Source organism: Nycticebus coucang, chromosome 8 (assembly GCF_027406575.1).
Source record: "Nycticebus coucang isolate mNycCou1 chromosome 8, mNycCou1.pri, whole genome shotgun sequence".
NCBI lineage: Eukaryota > Metazoa > Chordata > Mammalia > Primates > Lorisidae > Nycticebus > Nycticebus coucang.
The window spans coordinates 107,442,181-107,468,679 of record NC_069787.1 but is presented as its reverse complement, the minus strand read 5'-3'; the positions used below and the strand labels follow the sequence as shown (position 1 = coordinate 107,468,679).

The following is a 26,499-nucleotide window of genomic DNA, read 5'->3' as shown; positions in this document are numbered from 1 at the left end:
CTGGAGGCAGGATTTGCTAGTTTTGTGACTGTAAGTCCCAGACTTTCTGACTCTGTATTTCCTCTTCCCTGTGAGTCGAGAGGACTGAATGAGATAGTGCACTGGGGCCTGCAGCAGCAGCACACTCACTGTGTGATGAAGGCCCTCACGGTGTTTGCTGTAACATTATCATCATCGTAAGTATCATTAGCATATCAATATCATTATTATTATTATTTCTGCTACTACTATTACTTCAGGCTGAGGCAAGAGGAGTTAAGCTGAAGTGTGTCGGGAGAAGCACTCCACAGCTTTGCGGAGATCTGACGGGAGAGGGCCCAGCTGGCCTGGCAGGAAGACTGAACTGCCCTGCTAGAAGGATCCTTGGGCCTTTGCTGACTCTCCCTGGAGACTTAAATGCATAGCTCTGGTCCACATATGAGCAGGACCCAGGCTCTCAAGAAAGAAGGTGAGCCAGGAGCTTCTTCTTATTTTCAAGTAAAACAGTGGGGGATTGTACACTGTGCCTTGTGGTGGGAGTTGGTGTGCATGGGGCTCCCTTCTGCATGGCACTGACTAGCCAGTCATAACTCTGATGGGTTTAATGGACAGTGAAGGTGTGTATTACCTGCTGTTTGCCCATAACTACTGGATTTTTGGCCTCTGTGTATCAGAGGCTCATCTCATTTAGGGTTAGACTTCCAAAGTCAGTTGCTACCAAAAATCTGTTATAGTTAAAACTTACAACTCCCTACGAAATGTACCTTATTGGGAACCAAGGTAATTCTTTGAAAATGTTCAAGTCAGACAATTTTTCCTCCATCTTTGGAACAGATCATCAGGTCTGTACCTGTCAGCTTGGCATTAAAGGTTATGCCATGAGAAAACTATTTATTGTTAGAGCCCAGATGCTCTGCTTAGTACTCTGGGAGTTTCACCCTGGGAGAGGCCTCTGGAACTGTGGTGTCTGAGAAGGTGGAAGCCCGAGTCTCCAAATTCAAGTTCAAGGGGGAAGTGTGGACAGAGTTAGTTGTGTTATTTTTGTTGGTATTTCCTAGGGATTTTGCCTGGTACTGCAAATACACATAGTAGGCACTAAGTTACTGTTTACAGTGGCCTATCTTCCCTCCCAGGGCCCCCACAAGATGCTCCTGGCACTGCACTCAGTGCTAAAGTGAGCCTGCCCATCCAGCCCTGCCCATGCCTTACCCCTCTCATCATACTTACAGCTCTCATGCCTTGCTCCTAGATCCTTGATTGCTATCTGTGCTCCTTACCTGACAAGCTACTTCACACGCTAAGGTTTTATAACCAACAAAGCCTTTGTCCTCCTTTGATACCACCCTCCACAGGTATCTTGTAAGGACATCTATTAAAATTGAAGCAGGTATAGATTTATGGGTGGTTTGGGAGACATATGGATTTTTGGAAAAAGTTAATTTTCTTAGCCCCCATAGGATACAACACGGCCACAGTTTCTTTGATTCATGAACTTAAGTGGGGTCTGACACCAGTCTTTGCCAGCGTGAAGACTGCCAGTGACTGGACATGCCCAGAGTATTCTGGTTCCTGAAATCTAGCATGGTCAGAGAGATGCAGGCTGAGTGCTCTGGGGTCCACCTTGAGCCTATGGCACCACTACAGTCTAGCAGAGCCCAGGGCAGAGGTGGCAGCTGTTGAGGCCAGCTTTGCCACCCTCTGTAGAGACCAGACCTCCATACAGGGGACGTGGACTTGACCATCCAACACTGCAGGGTCCTTTTTCTGGTTAAGGAATTGCAGTTTTGTAGAATTCACATTGTCGTTAATGCTTTACGCTAGTGAAGAATTGACTGTGAATTTCCCCTAAAGGTTTGGACGGAGTGAAAGTGAGGGTGGTATAGAACAAAGCGTGCATGGGGTGATGGGGAGACTTCATGGGTGGCTGGGGGGCAAAACTGGTGGTTACAAAATAACCCAGCTCTGGCTGGGATTATCTATAGATATGTCAGATGTGTACAGAACTTTATTTCTTTATAGTTATAGACCTTCATTATGTTCTTATGAACTTTTCACTGGGCACTGAGTGGGTGCCAGGCCTGAATTAAGGGCCTCAGAAGCTCTTTCTCAGTTATTCCTGTGTGTGACAAGTGCTACCAGATTCTGGTTTACGGATGAGAAATCTGAGGCTGAGAGAGCCCAGGTCCTCAGCTGGCTGGTGAGTCGGCCCCTCGTCGGGGCTTCCCAGCTCCATAGCAATGCGCCCCACTGTACCACCTCATGGACCAGCAGGCAGATCTTATCACCTCCTGCTCATTTGGCAGACATGGAACTGAGGGCCACAGAGGGAAGTGACTGAACCCAGATTGCACAGTCCTGTGGCCAGCTAGAGGCAGGCTCCACTCTGAGAGTCACTCTTTCTATCCCACTGTAGTGTAGTATGTCCCAGAGATGGGCCAGCTAACTGCTGAGTACAGCCTAGTCCCCTGGGACCCCACTTCCCTACACAAGCTGCTGCTTCCACAGAGAGGCACGCCAAGGATGACAAGTGCCCTAGGAAAGCCATTACTGCTCAGCTCCTCTGTCTTCCCTGCTGAGGGGGGCAGCAGGCCACCCTTCCTAGCCATAGATGTTGCCCACCAGCAAGCATCAAGCTGCCTTTAACCAGATGGTGCAGACTTCGACAAGCTTAACAGATTGTATTTCATTTCTTGGTACCCTTAAACAAACTGAGAGAGATTTACTCTGTCTAAGGTTTTTCCGCCTCTCTCCTCCCCAGGGATCCCTGGAGAAAGCAGTGGGTAAACAGGATGCATCACTTGCAGAGGCAGAGCAGCACCATCTGCACACCAGGGCGTATGTAAGATGCTCCTCAGGAATCCCCCCTGGGGCCACCAGGCGCTGAGCATTCACGCCTGTCTGGGGCAGAGCAGCTGCAGCTCAAGTGCTGGGAACTTGGAACCAGAGGTGAGGGTTCCTGGATCCTCCTGGGTCGGGAAAGTCACTTGAGCCAGCAAATAGGATGGGATGAATGAGGCAGATTTCATGGTGCACTGCAGTGTGAAAGCCCACGTGGGAGCTGGGGTAGCAGTGGCTGTCTGGAATTCTTAACTGACAGAGTATATTCTTCTTTGGGTGGCCTTGGTGAGACCAGGGGGTGCTTAGCCCTTCAAGAGGCCCATGGAAGGGTGACTAATGTGGACCCCTCAGATAATACCTTCTCAGAGTCCACCTTAAGGGACGGGCAGGGGCAGGAATAAGTGGGAGGGTCTCAGGGAGAAGAGCAGTGTAATCAAGGACCCAGGCTTCATTCTACAGAATGCTCTCACTGTCGCAATGCCAACTGCACTGCCAGCAGACATTTATGTGATGGCTAAGTTATGCCAGGCACTGTCATGAGCAGGCAGCAGGGAATCAGAAAGAAATGGCTCTACCTTTAGAGACCTAGTGAAAGTCTTATTTTCTAGAAAAAGCAACATGGTTCAGAATCTCAGGGGAACCCAAGGAGGCCAACAAAAGTGCGACATGGGCTGCCATGACCGCATGGTGGAAGAACATATCCTATTCACATGTACTTCTCTATGATGCTGCTTGGCCATGCAAGTTGCTCTGACTGATGAAATGTGGGTGCAAGTGACATGTGTCCTATCAGGGCAGAAGCTTTAAGAGCCAAGCTGTGGTTTACCATGTCTTTTGCATCTGTCACAGAATCAACAGTGTTCTGGATCAAGGATGTTCCACTAGCCTGGAGCCTGAAGACAAAACATGAGGACATGTGGTAGGAATGACAAATACACCTTTGTTATTTCAGTGCCCCAGGAGAGTTTGTAGCCATTTGTTACTGCGGCATAACCTGTCCTATCCTGACTGATAATCCACATCAGTGATGACAGCAGCAGACACTATTCCTATTTCTCCACTTGTATACCTGAGCATAGGCATGAGAACTTTCTGATGTCCTTTCAAGAACACACACCCTGCTGATCCTACAATCAGACTATCATTCCACCTCTAAAACCCTAGACGAGGGGTCCCGCCAAGACCTTGGAATCAGAATCTGGGATTTCTAAGTGAAGTGAGATGGGTTTTGGATGAGGGGTGGCTGGCCAGGCTCCTGGGGCAAGGTTATGGATACCTAGTTGCTGGCCAGTTTGGGCAAGGCCATTACAGGCAAAAACCATCTCCCCACACAGGAGGGCAGGTTGTATAGTAGCTGCTTCGACGACCTCAGAGAGATAAGCATATGCAGAGAGAAGCCCACTGCTCACTGTCATCACCCAAGAGGCAGCGTGTGCAACCCTGTGCTGTGTGTGATTAGTGCTGTGACTTGATTCCAAACAGGTGTTCACCTATTTTCCATAAGAGGCCCACATCAGCTCTCTGGGAATGGAAACAGTGGTTACAACGCGGAGGTTGATACTATCGCCCCGGGAAGTTGCAATTCTTTAGAAGTGTCTTGAAGAAAGCCCTGCTAGCTTTCTGTAATTGGGTTGTTCTGAGGATATAAAAGCCTCTGATGGTGATTTTTAGTAAGAACAAGTTCTGTTAAGCCGCAAGGTATAATAGAAAATCATGAACTTTTATACCTTATAAAAAATAACTTTTTTAACATGTCTGTCTTCCCTAGGACACTGGATTGTTTTTTTTTTTTAAGTTTTAGAAAAATTTTAATTGAAATACAATAAAATTATACATACAGAAGGTAGCAAAAAACGTATACGCATTTTAAGAAAGGAAACACCTATATTAAAATTGTCCTGTGATCCGGATGAGGGACCGCCTCTGGCTTCCATGCTAGGGAGAGCACTTGCTCACAAACTACTTTTCTATATTCCATAATACGTCATGACACAGAGAAATTCAAGGGCGGCTTTTGTTCATGTCAAAATTAATTTGGCCAAGAGGTCCCATGAGGGGTTCATGGTGCAGGTCATGCTTCAGATGGTTCTGTGACACTCACTTCTGGAAAGCCTGGTGCTGAGACTTAAATTCCTTCATCTGAATCTCTGAATTCAGAGGAAATAAAAAGAGCTGGCCCAGCTTTTGCAAGAACCCTGGCCTCATGAAAATCAAGGCAGTAAAGGGGGGGTATCTTAGGCTATGTCTGGCCTTACCAACTGACAGGGACATAGGTTCAGGGCCCTCTACTGTCTTTGTCTGAGGCAGAATGGAAGCGTCTCTGTGTGCCATTTCAGGAAGCGATACCCCTAATGCCCAGTGCTTCGCTGGGTTCCAAGGGGCATCTCAAGGTGCTGCTGCTTGTGCTCAGGCACTTCCTGATGACAGGAAGTATGTGTAACTCTGTGTGGATGGGGTTCCTCTAGGACCTTGGAATCAGAAACTTAGATTTCTAGGTGAAGCAAGATGGGGTTTGGATGAGGGGTGGCCTCAGCTTGGCACCAGCTGTCGTCTGACTTTTCCTTAAACAGGGCCTCTCACTGCTTCAAATGAGCCCATGGTGCGTGCAGAGGAAGCAGGTGGATAATAACCAGATTTTCCCTGTGATCTCCTCAGGACGCAGGGAGACTCCCATGGAGGTGCCACACACTGACTCCTGGTGTGCGTGGAGGGCAGAGGATACTGACAGAAGGGAAAGGTTGGAAACGTGAAGGGGAGAGAGAGCATCCTGATGGGAGGGAAGCAGGAATGAGGGCTTGGGGATGGGAAAGATCCAGGTAGAGGGACCAAAGGGGGCGCCCTGACCAGGCAGAGGCAGAACATCAGGACAAAAAGGGCTACAGTGTCAGACTAGCAGGGTAGAGGCAGATCCTCGGGAGAGTTGAGAATCAGGCTAGAATCTGGCACCCACACTGGGATGTTTTGCAGGTAACTGTCATCACTGTCCCCTAAGTCTGTGCGTGCTCCTGGATTCTTAGTTCTGGTTGGCGGCACCCACGTCAGGTAGATGCTCACACTAGAGCCTTCTTAGACTCCTTCTCACGCCTGACAGCTAATCAATCATTGAATCTTGCTGATTTTGCCTTCTAAATTCACCCCTACTGCGCTCCCCTGGTTCAGCTCATTATCTCTTGCTTAGACTATGGCAATAATATCGTAATTGGTCTCCCTGTTTCCATCCAAAGTCAATAGAGGTTTGTAGGATGAAAAACACATGAGCATTGAGCCTTGAGGTGTCATGGCAGCTCCCTTGTGGTGAATCCTGGCAACAAGCTCTTCTGCCATCCACTGAAAACACACAGAAACCTGTTTCCAGAACCAAAGATGCTATGCGGGAGTCAGGACTACAGCCCAGCTTCCGTCTTAGGAGACATCTAGCCTGTACTTCCCCTGGACTTCAGAGAGTGCCTGGGACTCAGACGTGGACGTAGACCTCAGCCCCGGGTTTATATTTGGGTTTCACTCCTTTGCTTTTGCCCTCTCCTCCTGAGCCGCCTCCCATCCCACACCCATAGTGTAGTAACAAAGAAGCAAGAGTGACCCTGCCACCAGGTCTGGGATGGGCTTCCCCTGAGTGTGGTGGATAGCACAGGGAGAAGGCCACCAGAGAGACACAGGCTTCTCCTGCAAAGGGTAGCTCTCAGCCCCAGATAAGACTGCACGGTAATGGGAAACAGCCTTCCTGACTGAATTAACCTGCCCTTCTGCAAGGCAAGGTTGGCAACCCAGACAGAATGAGCTGCATTAACATACCAGCTGCAATTTTGTCCCAAAGTCCCAGAAAATCCTCCTCACACTCCATATCACCCCATCTCTCCCCTGCAACATTCAAAATCAAATCACAAGTGTGTGCCCTTGGGCCCATCTGATCTTTAACAAGCTGATTCCATCAACTTCTTCTAACCTGGAGGAGTTTAGAAAATGACTCTAACCCACAGAGGCCTGGGATGGAGCTGACTTATAATTCAGGTGCAGAGAGAACAAAATGGGGTATTCATTCAAAGAAAGATATTGTCCTAGATAGCTTCTCTGCACGCAGAATGGAAGAGAGGGCTGAATTTAGTTTTCTGAACATTGCAAGTCCCTTATATCCATTCTTTGCAGGAGCTGTTTGGAATATTGAAGTTGTGGCATTTCCCCATTTTTCTGCATCATTCTGATGAGGTCTGTGTTTCCATAGACCTTCCCTACCAGCCAGGTGATGTGATTAAAGGAACATGGCAAATACCCAAGCAGGGTTTATGTCACATTCAGTTCCATAAATTTTTACTTGCTTCTTTGGGTAAGAGTAGTGCGTGTGAAGGGACATGTATGTATGTGTGTGTGTGTGTGTGTGCATGTGTGTGTCTGGGTGTGTGAATGTTGAGAGAGGAGAAATGCCCCAAAGATAGGAGTGGGGGTGTCTACCAGGGGATGGCTGGCTAGACTATCATTCAGGAACCTCCCTTTCCTAAGCTCCCCACAGCATGGCTAGAGAGTTAAATGTGAATTCCTGAATGTTCTTGGTGAGAACAGAGAGAAATGAACTATATGTAGGGTGAGGATAAAGGAGGCCCATTCACACACCAGCAGTCTGGGTTACCAAGCACACGGGCTGTTCCCACCTTACTAGACACTCATCCCCTTATCCCACAGACTGGCTTGAGAGATGTACATTCCAGCTCCAGGGACCTGGCTAGATGTTTTAGATACTGGGACTGACCAACCTTCAAATCCCGGCTCTGCTACTGTCTCTCTGGGTGACTTTGAACAAGTCATTCTCACTATCTAACCTTCAAATTTTCCATCTCTGAAATGGGAGGAGTAACCCCTCCCCCATAGCTGTGACAGGAGGAATGAATGAAGTAAAGCATATAAAGAGTGTGGCTGGGGACAAGCACCAGGTCTCAGTAAAGCTCAGTTCTCCCCTTTCGTAGCACCCCATCATCAGCTTTGCTACCTAACCCCAGGCCTTCCCCCTTTCCTATGACATCATCTCACAGCCCTCTCTCTGTCATACATAAATATCTTTGTTCTTTCATAACCACCCCTGCCCCCCAGCTCTCCTCTGCTGTGGGCAGCCATGCCCAGAGCAGTTGCACAGGGCCCCATGCTTTTGAACAAGGACCCCACATGTCAGTCTGCACTGGGCCCTGCAAATTATGCAGCTGGCCTTGTAGGTAGGAGACCAACCCTTTTCCAAGTGACTGACACTGTTCTTCCTACAGGCCCTGGCTGGGTGGCCCTCTACTAACCAACAGGGCAGAGGGGCCTTGTGCTTCTCCTGGCTCTGTCCTAGGTGCTCTTAAACTCACTGTGCCATTTAATCCCTATTGTACCAATGCAAAACAGAGGCTTTGCTGCATCGCTTGCCCAAAGCCACTCAACTGGTAAATGGAGTCGGAATCACAGGTGTCTAATGCTGAGCCTTCCAACGCTTCCTCCATGAATAAACTTAAAATCCATTCATAAGTTACATGTACTGACACAGGTGGGGAGGCTGAGCCTTTCCTCATGTCATAAGATATGCTTTATTTGTATATATCATTTCAAAGCAATTCATTTAAGAAATTCTAACAGGGGAAAAGACCTACCACATAATTTCTGCAGGGATTTCTCGGAGTAGGTCTCCCGGTCACAGCCCTTCCCTATGTAGTTGGTCTGCAGCTCCGCGGTGACCTGCAGGGAGGACACGGCCCCATCGCACGTCTCCAGGTGGACGCTGGGGAACAAGGGCCTGCTCCCTGAGCCGGGCTGATACTCAATCCTTTTGGTCCAGTCTAAATAAACAAAGACAGGATGAAAAGTAAATCAGGCCTGGTCAATTCTGCTACGACACATTGAAAATGTGAATTTGTTTCAACAGATTATTTGTTCCAACAAATACGTTAGAAAACAGTTTGAGACTGATGGGAATTTTACATTTGTTTATGCAAGACTTCCTCCCTGAGAAAAACTAGAAGAATACAGAAAGTCATACCCAGCCAAACTAAGCCACCTCGGAACGAACAAAACATGCACACGCCCCTCAAACACCTGCCGGCTACTCAGTTTGCCTGTTTTATGAGCCCCAACTATACAGCTCTGCAGTTATAACTTCCCATCCATCTAGGTGACCTCATTCCCCCACCTCATAGAGCTGAGCCAGCTGCAACCCTTCTTCTTCTTCTTTTTTTTTTTCCTGCAGTTTTGGCCAGGGCCATGTTCGAACCTGCCACCCCCGGTATATGGAGCTGGCACCCTACTCCTTGAGCCACAGGTGCCACCCGCTGCAGAAATCCTTCTTATATCTACATCTACAAGCAGGCCTCAGGGCTCTTCCGGGTAAGTGCCATATTTATTGTTGTATTGGGTGATACCGTGCTGGCATTTTCCATTTCTCCCCTTTCTGTGCACCCCCGATGATGTTTGTGAGTGCTGTGCCTCTCACCCTATGTCCCCATTTTCCCTACCAGGGTGATTTTTAGGAATTGTCTCGTTATAAAATCAAGGATAGCACAGCTGCTGAGGGTTATATGAGGTCACTGAGTAGGATACAGGGATTCTCAAACACTTGGAACTGTGACCCACTGATGTAGGACTGATGGTTATGTCACTGCTTTTTAGTGTTAAAATAAATTGGAGATGATAAAGTGTTGGAGAGGAATGAAATCACAATTAAAATGGCACCATGTAAGAACAGAGCAGTTGACAGGTGACAGGAAGTCAGAGACCTTGCAGGCAAGGCTCTGGTGACCGACAAAGTGCACCTGCTGGCTATGGTGCACACCAGGCTCTGTGAGTCCAGAGGTTGGAGAGGGCTGTGCCACCATCCTCAGCCAGAATTGCACGTGGAAGCATGACTCTGAGTCATCAGCGTGAGTTATCCGTGCTATTTGTTTACAAATCTCAAATGTTTGCCACACAGAACGTTATTAGATGGCATCCTTTTGCTGAAGTAGAAATGAAAATTTATGGAATCGCCTGTCCTTGCCGGTGAGACATTCAGGAGCTCCTGCATGTTTGGGACTTCGTGTCAGGCTGAGGCCACCAGGAGGCTTCACGAGCTCCTCGTGTGCCACCTGCACTACCATGGTGATACCAGTATCATGGAGAAGGCTGGGCTTAGGGCAGCCAGACACCTTCGTTCATGAGCACCATCTGTATAGAGTTGTTTGTTTCTGTGTGCCAGGATCTACTTGGGAGACCATAGAGAAAGCCGTGAACAAGTCAGGAACCACGTGGGAGAGGAAGGTGATGGGCAAGCCTGTGCTGTCCCGTCAGAGAGGAGGGAGAGTACAATGAGAGGCAAAGCTGGGGATGGAGAGGATCTCTGGGTCATGACCTCACCTCTGATCTGAGGCCTGAGTGCTGAGGACAAAGAGAAAGCTTAAGAGAAAAGGCAGATGCAGCAATGACCCTGGCTTCACTCTGTGAGGTCAGGGAGTTCTTGGGCACGTTACTGATGGGCTCCAAGTTCAGGCACTTCATCAATAAGTGGGGACCATAGCATGACCTTACAGTGTTGGGGTAAGGATGGCACAGAGGAGATAATTGCTAGGTAGTGTGACAATGTGTGCACGGTGGCCCTAATCAATGTGCTTCCCCAGTGAAGAAGGGGGCTGTGGCCCTGTACCATAATCCTGCCATGTCCAGACAACTGTGCCACGTGAGTTAGCTCTGAGCTCCACAGTAACCAGCTGCCAGGTACAGGGTTTCCTCAGAGCAGGCCATGGGCAAGGGCTGCAAATAATGGTTGTAAGGTCCATCCCTGGGAACTTACAACAGGAGGACATTTGGATGAGAGTGACAATATATAAAGGAGAATATACCAATTGCACATTTTTCCTCATAGCCTTTAGGACTTGGGTCTGGACTGGCCCATCACCTCCCAAGAGATGAGATCATGGGGCTGTTGTAGCCCAGGCTGGAGAGGCTCCGAGTTTATTCCTAAGGACAAACCACTGGGACAAAGGAGGGCGTTTTGTCAGGCACTTCTGAAAGTCACAGTGCCGTAAGAAACCATCTACACACAGCCAGTAGTACATATGTTTGATGCCCCTATGCATTTGATCACGCTGTTTCTTCTACGTGGAGGCCCCTTTCTATTCCCTTCCCTCTTGCTACCTCCCCCATGCAGTCTTTCAGGGTCTCTCCAGTCTAGCTTGATGCTCTGCTTTGTGCTCCCCCAGTATCCACAACATTCCACCGCTGCATTAGGTTCCAAGCTTCACGGTCCCGCTGAGACCCCAGCATGCTGCACGGTGCCTGGTACCAAGTATGTGATCAGTAGAATCTGAGAATGAACCTACAGGGCACTTACTGAAATGATCCATTACGTTCCCACCTCCCCCAGTGACTGTGAACTCCCTAAAAGCAGAATTTGTGAAGTTTGTATCTGAAACCTCCACACCTAGATCAGAGCATGGGAAGCATCTGCCTCCTAACCTCGATGGCTGTCATGGCAGCTCTCCTTGAGCTGTAGGTGGAATCTGCAGCCCGTTTGCAGCTTCTCTGGCACCGGCCCCACCCAACCCTACCTGCCAACCCACAGAACCACCTATCCCAACAGCAAGAGCACGTAACATACTGGTTCTCCTTGTCCTTGCCAAGGCAGCTTGTCTGAAACTGATGATGGAGACATCGACTTCCTCCAAGAAGGAGGCCCTCATTCGTCTCTCCCTGAAAGTCTTCTTTTTAAAAATTGTATTTTTACACATTAAAAATTTTTAGACATAAGAACCCTCAACAAAAACTCTCCCTATCTTTATAGATGCAAATTAAAAACTGAAAAGCTAAACTCTTAAAAAATTATCAAATGGTTTTGTGATGAGGGACTTGGTGCGAGCCCCACGGCACCAGTCCAGAAGGTTCTCCCCTTCTGCCTGTGCATGAAAGCCCTGCCACAGCATCTCCCTGGTCACAGTCTCATGTCAGACTTTCCATCCTCTTGCCTACACGCTGGCTGGAAGGGCAGATCCTCCTCTGGCCACTGAAAAGAAATCAGGCACAGAAGAGCTTCAGGAACATCACAATTGCCAGTTGCTTTGGTCACCTCATGAGGCCCATTTTTGAGAGTTTATGAGGAACAGGCAGAATTGCAACCATATAGTAAAAGAAATTGATGGAGCTTTGCAGCACCTGGGAAGAGGTGAGAGGAAGCTCGCACAAATAGCTTCCTTTTCCAAGGAGTCAGGGTAGGGGATTAAGGGAGCAAAAGGCAAGTCATCAAATTCAGCCTTTGCCACATGAAATGTCCATTCATCCTCGTTTCCTGGAGGGTAGGACCATGATGGTCAAAAGTAATAATTTTAAAGTTCACTTTCCTGAGTTTAAATCCCAGCCTTACCTCTTATTTCCTTACCTCTTGTTGTGTAACTTTGGGCAACTCACTTACCCTCCCTGAGCCTCAGTTTCCTATCAAGTTTACATCTACCACCCAGAATTTTGGAGGGATGAAATGTAGAGTCATTTCAGTGCCAAACATAGAGAACATGCTTAATAGATACATTGTTGTTAAATTGTCATTTATTCAATAACACTTATTGCAGGAAATAACAATGATGAAGCACTTACAAGGTGTCAAGCACTTTATAATTATCCTTTCAGTTAATCCTCCCAGGGACCCAGGGAGGGGTGTTATTATCTCAGCTGTGAGAATGACTAGACCATGACTTAGATGGGGTATGGCTGGCCCAGGGCCACACAGGTTTAGCTTCTCCACTATGCTCAGCATTTTCCGGAACAAGAACAACTATAATCTCTACAGACTTGTTTTCCATTTACACTGACACTCAAAAAAAAAAAAAAAAAAAGAAAGCAAGGGATAATCCCAGTGTTGGCAAAGGATAAAGGATAAAGACTGTTGTCAGTCTTAACATTGCCCAACCTTGAGGGCAGTTTGTGGGGTGGGAGGTTTGCTTTGACACCGGAGACTCTAGAGACCTAGACATGAATCTCAAGTGCCTCAGATGCATGTCAGTCTTATGAATTGTGCAAAGCCATCGTCATCTCAGGGCCTCCATTGCTTCATCTGCATATTTAGGATAATGACATCTCTTCCTGGGTTTGTTCTGAGCAAGAGATCCCCCAGGTTAAGGGCCTACCACAGACCTTCCTATGCAGCCTTGTCATAGGAACATCCCCGCCCCGTGGTTCATAAGCTTCCCCAACTTTGCTGAGCTGTCCTGCTCGGAAACAAAGTCTTTTTAGTTTGGAAAGGACCTGGAGATTACTTTATGAATTGTGGTACAATTTTTTTTTTCCTGAGTGGTGAGAAAGGAAGCAGATTGCCTGCTGTTTTAGTAATCAGGCTTAAATTACCCTCTAAGCATTCCTGAAAAAGCTATTGGGATTTAAACACCTTCTTTGTGGATTTAAGGATTTGGAAGCATGATTTTATTAGAACTCCTGCTAAATGTGGGGACCATGTATTTTCTTATCAGGAGAATATTAATCACTCGGAACTTTCACATTAGATGGCTAGGGGTGGACAAAAGGTAATCTGAGACTTCTGGAAAGCGCAGCATTTGGGGACTCTTGTAGTCTGAGACGTCCAGGCCATCGTTCCAGTTCTGAGCCTGTGATGTAGAAGGTCAAAGGGAAAGGCGCAGGCATGGCAGACACTCTGCTTCCCTTAAACGTGTCTGTGCAGGGCCCTCCAGCTTTTCCTGTCTCAGCTGTCAGAGGGTGAAGAAGTGTGAGGATTTCTAGGAAACTTCTGGATTCGAGCCTCTGGATCTTGAGATGCTGGGGAGGACGAGGGATGGAAAAGGCACCACCAGTTGTTCAGGCAGTCAAGGACATCCTAATGAGAATCTGTAGGCATTAACCATCTGCTGACATTCAAGACTTTCTCTAAGGAATGAGCTGTTTTGATTCAGCACCAAGGTCTTCCTCTCCTACTGTAAGAACATAAGGAGATACCTCTGCTTGGCAGTGACTGTCGTTATTGGCACTGGGCATCCAGGGCATGTGAACTGGGGTGGGTTAGGAAGTAGACATGGACTGGAGAGGTCAACGACGGTCAGATTATGAATGCTGGGGAAGAGGTATGCATTTCGTCTCAGAGCCCATGAGGAGCCATATGTAGGTATCCAGTGAGGGTGTGAGGTATCCAGACTGTGCTTTGGAATGGTATTTCAGCACTGGGCTAGGCCTGGTGTCCATTTTCAGAAGACCAGCTACCTGGCCTTCTGCTAGCTACCCCTTGATCAATGGAAGTGGGCGTCACCTCTGACAAAGTTACATGAGAAAAGGGAAATTAAGTTCCATTCAGGTCAAGTCAACTTAAATTTAAGAGTGTTAATTCTGCAGCTGGAAGATGCAGGTGTGAACTCTGGCTTTCCTGTTTCTTGGCTGTGTGGTTTTGGTAAATCGCTGAACTTTTCTGAGCCTCATTTTCCTCTTCTTATAGAATGAGGGTAACGCAAACCTACCTTGTGAAGTTGCCTTGGGAATTGGAGAAAAGATAAGCGAACAGACTCAGGAACAGAGCTCCTGCTGTACTGCTGCTATTATCATTATTGTCCTTACTCCAGATGACACTGGGCCAGTCGGGAGAGAGAAGTGTGAGTTATTATCCCCCACTCAAAGCAGTTCCCAGTCAGGGCAGTGGTAGGCACACGGCCAGCCAGCTTCAAGGCTGATAGGAACAAAGATCAGACTCCAGGGGAGCAGAGGAGGAAGGACAAGTAATGCTGAGGAGGGTGATCACTGGAGGCTTTCTGCAGGAAGTGGCCAGGGGGTGTGTTTAAAGATAGGTGCTAAAGATAGGTGTGTGTTTAAAGATTATTCTTTGACTGTGGTCAAGCCAATAGATTAGGATATAGTCACTACTGAAACAATGGTTTGTGATACTCACTGACCAAGGAGGAGGAACTCAGGGCCTTCTAGGAGGCAGAGAGAGGGGACACTGGGCAAGAGGCTTTTTAGGGGCCTCTCTGGGAATGAACAGGTAAGACAGCACAAGTGGGTTTGGATGGGCTACTTGGAATTATTTCAGTGCTCTGGGACATGGGGGCTGCCCCCTGTTGTCTGGTACTTAGCCCTGCAGTGACAGATGGGTGGATGGTAGCCCAGAGCGTGAGAGCCCCACAAAGGAGGTGGCTGGTTTGCATGGGAAGAGTAAGAGGGTGAGTTGTTTACTGTCTCTGAGAATGTGCTGACCTTGACAGGGGCAGTCCCTCCAGGCTCAGCAAGGCCCAGACGAAAAGCATCAGAATACAGACAGTAAAAGACTGGCTGAACAGCAGTGTGGAGTGCTGCAGGTAATGCGGAGGGTAGAAGAGAGTGCCAGGACATCTTCTCCTGGAAGCTATCAGTACAGCTCCAGGGTCAGGTGGTGCTAGGAGGTGGCAGCAGCTGGTATGACTCAGGCCTGGCAAGGAGACTGTCCTTCCCTTAAACACACATGTGCAGAGGTCTCTAGGTTTCAACTTCTAGGAAATTGCTGGCTTTGTACAAGGTGAACAGCTGGATAACTGGATATTGGGTGGGTAACAAAGACTCCTCCAAGACTTTTGTGACAGGGAGTGACACAGCTGACTTCTGAGACTGGCTTTCTCTCTTCTCCCTAGATGAGTTTCTCCATATCGAAGCCCTACTTGAGATAATGGCACAGTGACACTGGGACAGTAGAGTGTGCAGCTTAGGGGTGAGGAGTTAGACCCCAGGGTCCAGACACTGCCTCCTCTGCTTACCTTGGATAAGTATCTTACCAGCTACTGCACCGGGGGTAAGTATCTTAACTTCTCTGTGCCTCAGATTTTTTTTAATCTGCAAAGTGGGGGAAAAAAAATCACAACTACATCTCTCAGGGATGCTGTGAAGATTAAATAGGATTAAGTAGGATGACACATATGAAATGCTTAGCAGACAGCCTGACACCCCAGGAGTGGAAAAGAAATGTGGGCTGTTTTTATCAGGCTTCCCAGTTTTGGTCCTTTCTCACAAATCCACAAGAGGTCTGGACGCTGGACCCTGCCATCCTTGCAATCCGCTCTCAGGAAAGGCCAGGGAAGGAATACCCAGGTGCTAACAGCTCTGGGAGAGATGGTGACCCCTCTACAGGAGAGGACACTAGACTGGGGAGAGCGCAAGTCTAATAATTATTGTAGTTTCCAGGGCCAGTTGGTGTACAGCCAGCACTTGTGGCAGGCTGACCTGACTCCTAAACCAACCCCCCCTAAAAGATTTGTTCCTTTTATCAATTCATTTTCTTTTTACATTTCATACAACTGCAAGGGGGCACATTCAGCTAGAAGGAGACAGGAGGTGCTGAGGAGTCAGGCACCCTCACCAGCTCCCTGCTCAGGTCTCCATGCTTGATTTCTTTATTTTATACAGCTGTCTTGAAATTCTTAATAATTTTAAAACAAGGGGCCTCTTGTTTCCATTTTGCACCAGGACAAACAAGTTATACAACTGGTTCTGCCTTGCCAGCTGACTCTGGGCCTGTCTTTAACCTATTCCTCAACTTCTTCATCTATACAATGGGGGTATTAATTAACTGCCCCAAAGGGAGGCCATAGAGCATAACTGTTAGGAGCCAGGGCTTTGGAGTCAGACCCAGCTGTGAATCCCGCTTCTGCCACGTGGTAGCATGCACTGTGGGCGAGTCATTTTCTTTTCCATCTGTGTTTACTCAGGCAAACATTTATGATATTATTACCTATTTCAGAGTTGTATGAGATAATAAATGCAAACTACTTAGCCCTGGGTCTGACACATAATAGGCACAAACACTTTTGAGCATTAAATTATGTGGCTTTCCCTTCTCCAATTAAAAACAATTACACACAGGCACCATTTAAAAAGAAACAAAATATACTCTCTGAACTCAATTACAAATATAAGTAATCCCCTTTCCTTCTTTATTACTGACCCTTTTCCATTTACTATGTCTTATTTTCACAAGAGCGTCTTATTACCTTTTAATTCCTACTAAAAAGAGATAATTAACTAAAAAAGAAAAGGAGGGAAAGGATAAATATCTCCATGCCCAGAGCCGTGGGTAAGCTTCACAGCCTTGCTCTTGTGGTTTGCCCAGCCTCTACCCGAGTACCCAGTCCCTGCCCTTCCGCTGGCAGGTCCATCTCCTTTAGATCCGAAGGAAGAGACTTTGTTAAGGAGACCTTACTGGTCTCATCGCCATCAGGAGCCCTCTCTCCCAGGTCTACCCCAACCCCCACCTCCCTGAGAATTATTTACTGATTCATTTATAGTCACACTTTGGAGCATGACTCATACAGCAGTGTGCAGTGCTTGGTACATAGTAAGTGTTCAACAAATATCTATGAAATTAAGGAGTGATCAGGTGTATAAAAATCAAAACTCTCTCTAATTCTGGCTGCCAAAGCTAAGGAAAGCAATTATCTGAAACCCAGGAGTCTTTGTTGCTGTGCACATGGGATGGTACACCTTGCCTATCAACCATCCACTTAGCCCCAGCCAGCTACCAAACCATAGATGGCCAGGCATTAAAATGGGAAATAGTCAAGTCATGGCTGGTGTGTGTGTGTGTGTGTGCGCGTGCGTGTGTATGTACACATGGCTGACTGTGCTGTGTATGCGCGTATCCCACACACACCTGAACTGGAATGTTTGTAGGCAAATATGTGTGTTGAAACTGAACTTATGAATGGCTCCAATCTTGGAAACCTCCACATATTTCCAACCCTTCTCATCTCCCTAGACATTCTCAATAAATGTCAGATGAAAAAACAAGAAATTTGTTCTTAAATTTTGTCTTGCTCGTGACGTTCTCTCCAGTTTCCTGATGACAGAGGAAATTTAATTTTGTCCCACATCAACACTGTGGTGAGTGACTGCTCAACTTGAGGAAAGCCTCATGTCTCATCTGGCAGCCCTCGGAATTGTGCACGTGGGCAGACACTCCGGGGCCTTCCTCCGGGAGCAGGTGGGAACTGCACGCAGCTCCTTGCGGAAACCGAGTCTTACGTCAGGGGGTGAGGACAACACGTCAGACCACTTGCTGGGCAGACTAAATCAGAGAGACAGCCCAAGCCTAAACCAGTCCAGAGTTTGTGGGGGACACAGACACAGGTGTGTTTCAGAGCCAGCTGCTCACGGTGGTCTACAGACTGGCTCCAGCCTTTCAACAGCCTGTTACAGGTCTGTCATGGGGTTAAGTCCAGAAATTGAGAGTAAGCATTTAGAAACTTCTGTGGCAATCTAACAAAGTAGTTTTATATTTATTGAGTATAATATTAAAAACATAGGGCTTATATTTTGTACGTCCTTGCTCTCGTTTCTTTTTCTAGAAATTCATTTCTACTATAGTTTTACAAAGTATTGTCCTGTGACTGATTGCAAGAAAACCCTGGTCCTTCACCACAGATGATTTGAGAAGCACTGCTCCAGATAACACCCTAACAAAACTATCTCCTAAAACATACAACTAAACCCTTCAGATCTAGGAGGCAAAACTTCAGATCATTGCAACATTTTTCTTTTTACACCCAAAGTGCCACTAGAACCTCCTGCTTCTGTTTAGATGGTTTTCAAGGTGAATGCCCCCCGCCCCCAACTCTAGTCTTATAGCCACTATCTATTCTCCCCTGACCAATCACTAGGCCGACCTCTGACCTTACCTCTCCTTGTCTCTCTAATCTACACTGTCACCATTGCCTGACCACGGCACTTCCAATTCCTCTTCCAGAAAGTTCTCTGAGATTGTTTCAGCCTGAACTGTGCTCTCTCCTCCCCAATTCCCAGACTTTGCAGTCTAGATCATCTGTTTGGGCTCATTCTGTATTTCTCAAATTCCTGTCTATAGAAAGGTATGAATTCATGGCTGGCCTCAGGACAATCACCTGAAAACTTCTAAAGACTGTTCCTGAACTCTGCCTCAGGATAGTCCAGTGGAAATTTTCTGGGTGTGAGAGGAGGGTCATTTAATTGGTCATTTGAATCAGCCCAAGTGATCTGGATGTATAGGCATATTTGAAAACTGCCAGCCCAGACAATATTGGGCAATGGACTTCCGTCTCTTCTCTCACCATATTTCTGAGTCTCTGAAGTCAGGAAGGAAACTGAGAAAGGGTCCCTGCCTTGCTAGCCAGGATTCCCAAAGGAAAATCTGTTTGCAGACTGGAAACTGATCTCGTAGGGTGGGACTTTACACAAAATGAGTTTAGAACAGGTTATGTTGTGCAGGGCAGGGTCCCAGAAGAATCACAGATAAAAGACCCAGGGATCTTGGTGGAGACAGAGTCATTTCCTGTTGTGGTGCATTGGACTATTGCTCCTGACTGTACCTTCTTCCACAGAGTTGGGGTTTGCCATGGTAGGATGGCTTTGACCGGTAGGATGACAGTGGACAGTTCTGATGGGGAGATCTTAAAAGGATGTGACTAATACATAAATAACCTTTGGGTTCCCAACTTTCCTTAGTAATTTTGGTTGAGGAAATTGTTTAGCTGCCAAAGAGTGCACATTCTTCAATGTTCTCTTTAGATTGGTTAAGGTGGAAATGGAAGAGGGGTGGAGAACAATGGACAGAGGAGCTGCATCCAGAATGCATAATCAGGGCCCAATTAAGTCTCTTCCTTCCTCCCAGGGCTGGGCCCTTGCACTTTGTCCCTGGGACTGCAGAATTACTGCACAACAGTGACTGCTGGATCCTCCATTCTCCCCCGTCTGAATAGGAGTGAGTTCTGGCTGCTCTGTTTATGATCTCCACCATATATGGTGTATTCTTTCATGGTGTATGTGCACAGAAGATACCTTGCTTTTATTTTTTATTTTTATTTATTTTTATTTTATTAAATCATAGCTGTGTACATTAGTATGATCATGGGGCACCATACACTTGGTTCATAGACCATTTGACACATTTTCATCACACTAGTTAACATAGCTTTCGTGGCATTTTCTTAGTTATTTTGCTAAGACCATTTTTATTTTTTTAGTTCATAGGTCTCCAGATTGAAAGAAGCCTCGACCTGGACCTTATATACACCATGACACTTTGGACTTTGAGCCTGTTGCTGCCGCACCCCCGGCATCTGGCCGTGGCGGGATGGCTCTGTCCGCGTTATAAAAACTGTGGTAAGGCGGTGCGTGCTCCCCGGAGCGTTACCCCCAGTCCCCCTGGCTTGCGACAGCAGCGCATAAGTTGCCTAGCATGCCTTTTGGTGAACGTAAAAACTCATGAGGTACGGCATAAAAGCCTAAAGGACCTTTACCCTAAAACTTATTTAAAACCTGCTTGGTGAGCTGAATGCCTAATTGTTGCCTGTTTGCTCTGAGGAACTGGAACTAAAAATAAACACAATGCCTTACTAATTCATAATCTTTTTTTACCAAAGGAGGCTTAATGTCTCCAAGGGAACACGTTCCCACCATAAAAGTCAGTGAGTTGAAACAGTGCATCAAAAGAATGTAAATACCACAAACAAGATGTTTCCAACCTGATATCCACCCACCCTTTCCCCCTATCTCTAACCTTGTCTTTCCTAACCTCACTTTCAATATAGTTTAGTTTTCATACAATATCCTTTTATTTCTCATGTTTCCTTCACACTCTAATCACTTATATGATTCACAATACACCTCTAATCATAACAACTATATATAATCATGAAAATAAAACTATGAAAGAAAGTAGTGTTGTATGTTAAAAAACACATTCAACTTTAGATAAAGGAAGCTGAAAAGTAACTGCTGCTTATCAGCTACCTCACAGCTACCTTTGTTCCCCTCGCGGGCAAGACACTGTGTAAGATAGATGGTTGAATGCTTACATCTGTAAGACAAAATAAGAACTTGTGACCACCTGCAAGTCATAAAAATGTCTTTTGTGATTTGTAATGCTTTGTCAAAAATGTATAAAAGACACTCTTAAAATTCAGTAAAGTTACAGCTACTTTCCTCATCACTCGTGGTGTGTAGTAGTCTGTCAAATCACCCTGCGTCGACCTTCCAATCAACCTGAGCCGTTCGCCCTGAAAGCCCTCGGACTGAGACTCATTCGACTGGCGGTCCGCGACATGTTGCCATGATCTGAGGCGATGTTTGAGAGCCCTGGGAAAGGCACAGGTGTATTTTTACAAGTACAAGAGAGAGAAAACTTGAGACTCAGAGAGTAGTATCCGGAGAACTTTGGGTTCTGCATGTGACTTGCTTTAACCAATGGCATGTGGGCAGAAATGAGAGTGGCCAGTTCTGAGTAAAGGCTTTAAGATGCTATACATGTTTCTTTCTTTTTTTTTTTTTGCAGTTTTTGACTGGGGCTGGGATTGAACCTGCCACCTTTGGTATATGGGACTGGCGCCCTATTCCTTGAGCCACAGGTGCCGCCCTACATGTTTCTACTCACTCTTGTACATGTTTCTACTCACTCTTGTCAGCGTCTGCTTCTGCCATAAATGCAGTATTTGCCAGTTAGGGGCCATTTATCCAGCAAAGCTTCTATAATAAGAGATGGAATAGATGCCCAGTCCCTCCATAGCCTGGAGCTACAGAGCAATAGGCCCGTGACCTATGGGGCACAGGTAACAGTGGATGATAAATAAGCCTTTTTAGAAAGATGCTGAGATTCAGAGAACAGTTTGTTACGTAGTATAACTTGGTGGAGAACAGTGAATAGATCTATTTGGGTAGTCCAGGAAGAATGGTCCTGAGGATGCTGTAAGCATGTTGGAGAGAGAAAACTTCTGAAGACATCACTAACAAAGAAGTGTTCTTCAGGAAGCTTAGAGCACATGCTGAGATCAAGATCAAGAATAAGGATCTGGGGGCGGTGCCTGTGGCTCAGTGAGTAGGGCGCTGGCCCCATATACCAAGGGTGGTGGGTTCAAACCCAGCCCTGGCCAAACTGCAACATAAAATAGTTGGGCGTTGTGGTGGGTGCCTGTAGTCCCAGCTACTTGGGAGGCTGAGGCAAGAGAATCGCCTAAGCCCAGAAGCTGGAGGTTGCTGTGAGCTGTGTGATGCCATAGCACTCTACTGAGGGCAATAAGGTGAGACTCTGTCTCAAAAAAAAAAAAAAAAAAAAAAAAAGAATAAGGATCTGGAACCAAGGAAGGGAGCACTTCCAGAACAGCCAGAATGGGTTGATGTTGGCATGGACCTGGAGCTGGGGGCCAGTGGGATTTATATGAGCCTCGATCTCCATAGAGTCCATGCTTGATCATAAAGAAAGTGGGTCTGAGTAAAGCTGGTCAAAAATTTCCCCTAATGAAGCAAGCTAGGACGTTTAGATCAGTAGTATTTAAGATGATTACACAAAGTACTTGCTTTTATTTGGCATACAGCAAACTGTGTATATTTCTTTCACAAGAGGGGCTTGGTCATCCTGGGGCTGCACTTCCTTGAGAAGGAGGAAAATCCTCCTTCAGGGATTAAAGGACAGAAAAGGATGCTGGGCCAGTGGGGCTGTCTCTCCCTATTCAAGCACCATCCAACTCCACAGCTCCCAGGAGTGAGGTGGATGAGCAGTTCCCGTTGAGACTCTCTCCCGGGCGTCATTTCCACCTGGCTGTGCTCTGTGCCTCATACACATGGAAGATTTTCAGTTGATCATAAAAATACAGTGGAATGCCATTACTATTATATTCCCTGCCCTTTCATGCATCCTCTGTTTTCCACGGTACCACGCTGGTTTCCAAGCATTCGCTTATTTCTGTGATTGTTTGTTTGCAACTTCTGACCCTACTCCCCATCAGAAGTTCCACAAGAGCAGGGACTGTGTCTGTTTTGTTAGTTTTTAACCCTCTAGTGCCTGGTGCAATTCCTGGCACATAGTAGAGTCTCACTAAGTGTTTGAGGAAGAATGACAAGGGTGCTTGGTGAAAGGGGCCCATGCCCAGGTCCTGGGGCTCGGGGAATTTGCTGGCCCTCCTGATCTGGTTGGGCTTTCTTTGTATTCCCTGTGGATTTGCCTGTTTATTCCAGCCCTTTTGAATTGAAGATGTTGCTGTTTTTGTTGGATTTTGTTGGATTTTGTTGTGTATGCTGGTAAATTGCTTCTCTAGGCACCTCAGAGTCATACACAGCCCTTGGGAAAGTTCTGTCCCCTCAACCACTGCCCATGCCCAGCACCGTAATCCTGGCAGCTTCTAGGCTCCCACATGCTATGAACCATCATATTCTTCATGGTTCACTCATGCCAGTGTGAGTGCCTTGGCTCGTCATTACATCTCTGAGCCCACAAGTGTCATGTGCCACCTCTTTAAAGCCCCCTTTCCTTTCACCCTCTTTGGGGGACAGCTGGCTCAGCAGACAAAGCTAAAATGAGCCGTGTGGTACTTGGAAACCTGAACCCCCTTAGATCCCGGATGCTGTTTTCTTCCAGCCCCTTCAGCCCTGCAGACTCCTGAGCTCATGGGTTCCTCAGCCCCCAAACAGCAACGCGCCCTGTGGGACAGAGGCTGGTAGGATGCAGAAGCCAGGTCATTGAGAGCAACCCTTCTGGAAGATAATGCTCCCAGGAGGACTCATTAACTCAACCAAGCAGGGGTACTTTCTCTTGGATTTATAGAAACTCTTCTGTCTTATGTCCAATAAACACAAAGCTTTTTTTTTTTTGGCAATTCTCTTATCTCATGACAAATGTATTATTGGTGTAAGATAGAGCAGCTGTTCTTTAAGAATTGTTCCTTTTATGGCACTGAAAAACATTCGAATTGAATAGTATAGTTTTGCATGTACACGTTTTTCAGTTTTTTGGAAAGATGCCTGGTGTATGTTTTTTTCTTATTCTAGCTGCATCTCTGTAATCTATCAGTTGTATACAGTTTCAAAGTTTATTATTATTTTAAATTAAAGGACTGTCACTCAGAGTAGTACCAGAGTGTAGGACTTCCCATTCCACTGAACAACATTCTAAAGTTGGAACCAGATTCTCATCTCTTCAGGTAACACAGCCTAAATCCCTTGAGCCCACTGCAGACATCGAGAGGCGCTCAGGTTGACATGTGTGAGGCGGTAACCACACAGGGCACAGCGGCATAAGCCGGGACTTGCAATTACAAAGGTGCTTGGTGAAATTCACCTTGGCCCTCAGCATGCCTGCAGACTTTGGCCCAGTAAATATACTTCTAAGCAAGCCAAAATCCAGACAAACACTTTTACACAAAGATATTCACCAATGCATTGAAAAGAAAAAGGGAACCATGCTAATGTCCAGCATTCACACAGCGCTGACTACAGGAACACAGCTAAGCACATTTGAATAAAGCTCTGTAAGGAAATGTTATGAATTTACTGAAAGGGCAATAAGGTGCTAGGATCTGGGGAAACAAATATGACATCAAGTTAAGTGGAAAAGGAACAGGAAGTTTAAATGGCTATGCATTTAAAGAGGGAAAAAACTACACTGTTACATTAATAGCACTGCATTACTTGGATTGCAGTGAAAGTTTATTGAGATTACTATTTTTTTATCATTTTCAAATGAGAATAAAAAGCTTTATAACTAAAAAAAATACATGAAACATGTCATAGTGACACAATTGCTACTTATTACCTCAAATTCTCTAATAGGAGGCAGAGCTCATAAATTATGACATAAATCTTGTCTAAAAAGCATCCTTCACTTTTGCCTGGGGGCTACTTGCCTAGGGAGACAGTCTGCCTCTTTCCTTTGTCCCAAAGGGTCCCTGGTGTGCGAGCCCCACCTACAGAACAGACTTGGAGGACTTTGCTTAGTATTTGGTGATAAGGGTTGTCAGAAATCTAAAGAGGCTAAGAAGATGACAAGTGAAAACCTTGGGGGACTAAGAAGGGGACAATATACTGCTAATATTTGCCTCTAGGTCTGGAGTCTGGGAGAAGGGCTGGGTTTCCCTGAAAAGCTCACCAAAAGTGGGAGATTCCACATGTGTGAGGCTATCAGTACCTAACCTCCTAGCAGGTGGACAGGGCCTGGCTGCTGGCATGCCTTGTCCTGACTGTGTGAGGCTGGTCACTGTGGCTGGGGACAGACACTGGCACTGGGGGATGCAGAAGGCAGCAGAGCCCTGCTGGTCCTGTCCTCCAGTAAAGGCTGGCTACTAAAACAGACTACCCACATAACTCACTTGTCTTACACAGACTGAAAGGGAGGTCACAGTTTACTCTAAATACCGATCTCCAGGTTGTTGGACGTGAGTCGTCCTCAGAAGGTTGTTAGACTCTAGACTTGTTCCTCAAATTGGCCCCACAGGCCTCCCTGGGCTTCCACTCCTGCCAGGGCCACCGCCCTGGGCCTCTGATTATGTGGCCTTGCCTTGCCAGGTGACACCAGGCTCCTGATGAGGGCACCAGCTACAGTCCTCTGAAAGCACCAAGGCCACGGGGGCCGGGGCTGGCTGGGCTCCACAGAAAGGTGGGAGAAAGGACCCTTCTCACTGAAGCTCACTTTGCCCCTTTGGACCAGCTGAGCTCTGATTATTATGTCCATTTTCCTGACAGTCTGTCAACTTCATTCATAGTCCACATTGGAAATCTCCCCATATGTCTCATGAAAACTAACAGGGAAACCAATACCAGTCCACCTTCCGCATCACACAACTTCCTCCAAGACCTTCCTCTGCAACCCAGTGCCCGTCTTCTATCAGCCAGAGATATTGAAAGATGCAGTGATTAAGTAGCAAGCTCTCTTGGTGACACCCCTCCTACCTCCTGGGCTCCTGGCTAATTGTACTCAGCCCTGAGATCTCAGCCTAAGTTCTGCCTCCTTGGGAGGCCTTTCTAAGGCTGGCTGCCTTCCCTGGGCAGCCGAGCACAGGCAGGGCCCCTGCCCTCTGCTCTCACAGCCCCTGGGCTTCCTTGGGCCCCTGCTCTGACTGCCCTGTGCTGAAATTTCCTGCTCACCTCCCTGCTCCCACCACCTCTGTTCCAGCTCAAAGTCCCCAGGGGCTCACCCTGGCCTGGCACAGAGCAGGCGTTGTGGGAAGTTTCTGAGTTGAAAGGGACCTTTGAGAGCTTCTTAGTTAGGCCAGGAGCAACAGCTGTCTCTCTGTGTGGTTAGGGTTGGGACAATGCTCCAAGCTCATGAGTTGACACTTCATGAGTCACACTATACTCAGCAATGTGAATCCAGGGCTTCCAGGCAGACCACGGCCAAGTTGCATCTCCGTCCTGTACTCCTCTGCCAAGAGCCATGTGGGGTGGATGCACAGGGAAGGGGACACTATTCTGCCCACTTCAGAGGGGGAGGGCAATGTGGTGAGGCGAGCAGGGGGGCTTGTGGTGGTCACAGTCATCCTGAGAACCCAAGTCTGGCTGGTGTGCAGATGACGGCACAGGGGCTCAGGCTGTCTGGGGCTGCCTTCTCACCAGGGAAAGCAGCAAGGGAGCCACTGTTGAATCGGACCTTTCTGTGTCTCTAGTGCATATTATCAAACCACACGGCATCCATCTGAGGAAGGGATCAGCAGGAGGGTCATTTCACCACTAAGGCAACTGAGGCTGAGCTGTAAGATGACCTGCCCGAGGTCACATGCCAGCAAACAGCACTAAGAGGCGGACCAGCCCCCCCCACAAGGCCATGTCAGTGGCAGTGGCTTCCTTTGTTCGTCTTTTCTTTCATTTCCTTTCTGCTAGTCTTAATTTCACCATTTCTGCATGCCAGGCACAATGATGTCTCATGGCAACCCTCCAAGAGGGGTATTGGGTATTGCTATTAGCTTAATTTTGCAGATGCCACATGTAAGAGGGCAGAGGGGGCTAAGTGAC

General features: G+C 47.1%; 1 protein-coding gene across 1 annotated transcript in view; it reads right to left on the bottom strand.

The window, feature by feature from the left end:
- The window catches only part of CLSTN2 (calsyntenin 2), a 658,979-nt gene that overhangs the window by 100,773 nt on the left and 531,707 nt on the right, over positions 1 to 26,499 (bottom strand). Inside the window, exon 6 of the mRNA XM_053600197.1 lies at positions 8,430 to 8,615. Coding sequence (XP_053456172.1) covers positions 8,430 to 8,615 — 186 coding nt within the window. The remainder of the gene's footprint in view (positions 1 to 8,429; positions 8,616 to 26,499) is intronic.